The sequence below is a fragment of the Akebia trifoliata genome, unplaced genomic scaffold, assembly GCF_017979445.1.
Source record: "Akebia trifoliata isolate Shusen 1 unplaced genomic scaffold, ASM1797944v1 Contig00999, whole genome shotgun sequence".
NCBI lineage: Eukaryota > Viridiplantae > Streptophyta > Magnoliopsida > Ranunculales > Lardizabalaceae > Akebia > Akebia trifoliata.
In genome coordinates, this window is record NW_028237410.1 from 24,225 (window position 1) to 26,637 (window position 2,413).

General features: G+C 41.7%; 1 protein-coding gene across 1 annotated transcript; it reads left to right on the forward strand.

The window, feature by feature from the left end:
• Positions 1 to 248: 248 nt before the first annotated feature.
• LOC147380774 (uncharacterized) lies at positions 249 to 646 on the forward strand (the record flags this gene model as incomplete). Its single annotated transcript, XM_086431250.1, has 1 exon — positions 249 to 646. A coding segment is annotated over exon 1 (398 nt), but the record flags the coding sequence as incomplete, so codon positions are not given.
• Positions 647 to 2,413: the final 1,767 nt, after the last annotated feature.

Sequence of the window (2,413 nt, forward strand, 5' to 3'; positions counted from 1 at the left end):
TCGAGGATGAAGCATGCATTGTAGGGTTGAAAGCAGCGATCGACCTCGAAGTGGATGAAATAAATGTATTTGGAGACTCAAATCTGGTAGTCTACCAGACAACAGAAGAATGGAAGACCCGAGAGTAGACACTGGTTTCGTATCACGAGTATCTCGAAGATCTAAGTTCAAACTTCACCCGAATCTCCTTTGCTTATATGCCGAGGGCTAAAAATCAGTTTGCAGATGCATTGGCTACTCTGGCCTCAATGGTTAGCATCTCTGAAGATACTATAGTCAACCCTCTTGAGATTGGTATTCAAGACGAGCTTGCGTATTGTTTACCTGTGGAAGTCGAAGAACCTGATGAAAAACCATGGTATGCAGACATCAAGGCATTCTTAGAGGGTCGAACTTTTCCACCTGATGCCACAACGACGGACCGAAAGACTATTCAGAGATTGACAGGACAGTTCTTCTTGAGTAGCAGAGTCTTGTACAAAAAGTCGCACAACGAGGTCCTCCTCAGATGTATAACAGAAGCAGAAGCTCAATGTTTAATTGAGACCATGCACGGTGGAGTCTGCGGACCGCACATAAATGGACATATGCTCGCAAAGAAGATCATGAGAATGGATTACTACTGGATGACCATGGAGAGCAACGGGTACCAACATGTTCAGAAGTGTCACTTGTGTCAAATCTATGCCAACAATATTAATGCACCACCTTCAGAGTTGCACAGCATGACCTCTCCTTGGCCCTTCTCACTCTGGGGCATGGATGTCATCGGGCAGATCAATCCTCAAGCTTCCAATGGGCATCGTTTCATCTTAATCGCCATCGACAACTTTACAAAATGGGTAGAAGCAGCATCTTACGCCAATATTACAAGGGGCAATGTCTTGAAGTTTGTGAAGAACAACATCATATGTCGGTACGGCCTCCCAAACGGGATAGTAACCGATAACGCCAAACATGTCAAGAACAAAGACATGTCTAAGATGTGCAAGGATTTTCAGATCACCCATCACAACTCAGTCATTTACAGACCAAAGATGAATGGAGCAGTTGAAGCCACTAACAAAAATATCAAGTAGATCATCGAGAAAATGGCCGTTACTTACAAAGATTGGCACGAAATGTTACCCTTCACTCTACATGCTTTTCGAACGTCAAGCCAAACTTCGACTGGGGCAACGTCTTACTCACTAGTTTACAGAATGGAAGCATTCTTGCCCGTTGAGGTTGAGATTCCCTCCTTTCGAATATTAAAAGAAGCTAAATTGGATAAAGCAAAGTGGAGATATAAGCTCGATTCGATCAGTTGAACTTACTAGAGGAGAAATGACTTTCAGCAATCTGTTATAGGCAAACGTATCAACGGAGAATGGCATGAGCTTATAACAAGAAGGTTCAACCTAGAGAGTTCTTACCAGGAGATTTTGTTTTAAAGGAGATTTTGCCAATACAAGAAGATGCAAGAGGAAAGTTTCGTCCGAATTACAATGGGCCATTCGTCGTCCAAAAGGTACTGTCCGGAGGGGCACTAATCCTTACAGAGATGGATGGAGAAGTCTTTCCACAATCGATCAACGCTGACAACGTAAAAAAATATTACGCCTAAAGTCATTCCTTGAAATGAAAAGAGGCCATCTTTCTACTACCTGAACAATTATCTATCATTAGTTAACCCTTTTTAAGCCATCACATTAATTTTTTAACCTAGGACTGGGGCAAGTCACCACCATAAAAAAAAATTTCATCAAAAGTCAAAATAAAAATACCAAAGTATACTCCTGGCCCTCATGAGGATTAACTGTGAACGGCTAAAAATACAAAAAAAATCAAAAAGTCAAAAATCTCAAATACTTGATCTGAAGCTCGACCCAAATCTCCAGCTTAAACGATTCGTGAGACGTTGGGAAGAGACATAGATCATACTTCCAAAACAAAAATAGACAAACCCCATGTCCATTCTATCCCTCAATAAATCCAGATTCAACATTTCTTATCCTCCCTCAACCACAGCCTAATCCTATGCTTCGTCCTATTTAAAGTCCTCTCAAATCAGGGAATGATTCAAGGCAACTCAATCACGGTGGAAGCACGTCATGAGAAATATTATTAAGGGTAGTCGATCTTGCAACTCAAATCGGATTTCAAACCGCCAAAGTCGTTGGAAGACCCGAGAGGGGAGGTCAGATCGAATATTTGAAAAAAAAGAGCGACCCAAAGTGTAAAGTCATCGATCTCGAAGCTCAACTTGAGTTACCGCACCATGAAAATCATCGGAAGAACTTGAAAGGGGAGTCCAGATCTGTTACTCAAGAAAGAGTGTCACTAGAAGAGTAAAGTGTTCGATCTAGCAGCTCAACTTGAGTCACCAAGCCACAAGGGGAACATAAAAATCGAGAAGGTATTCAAAGTGAAA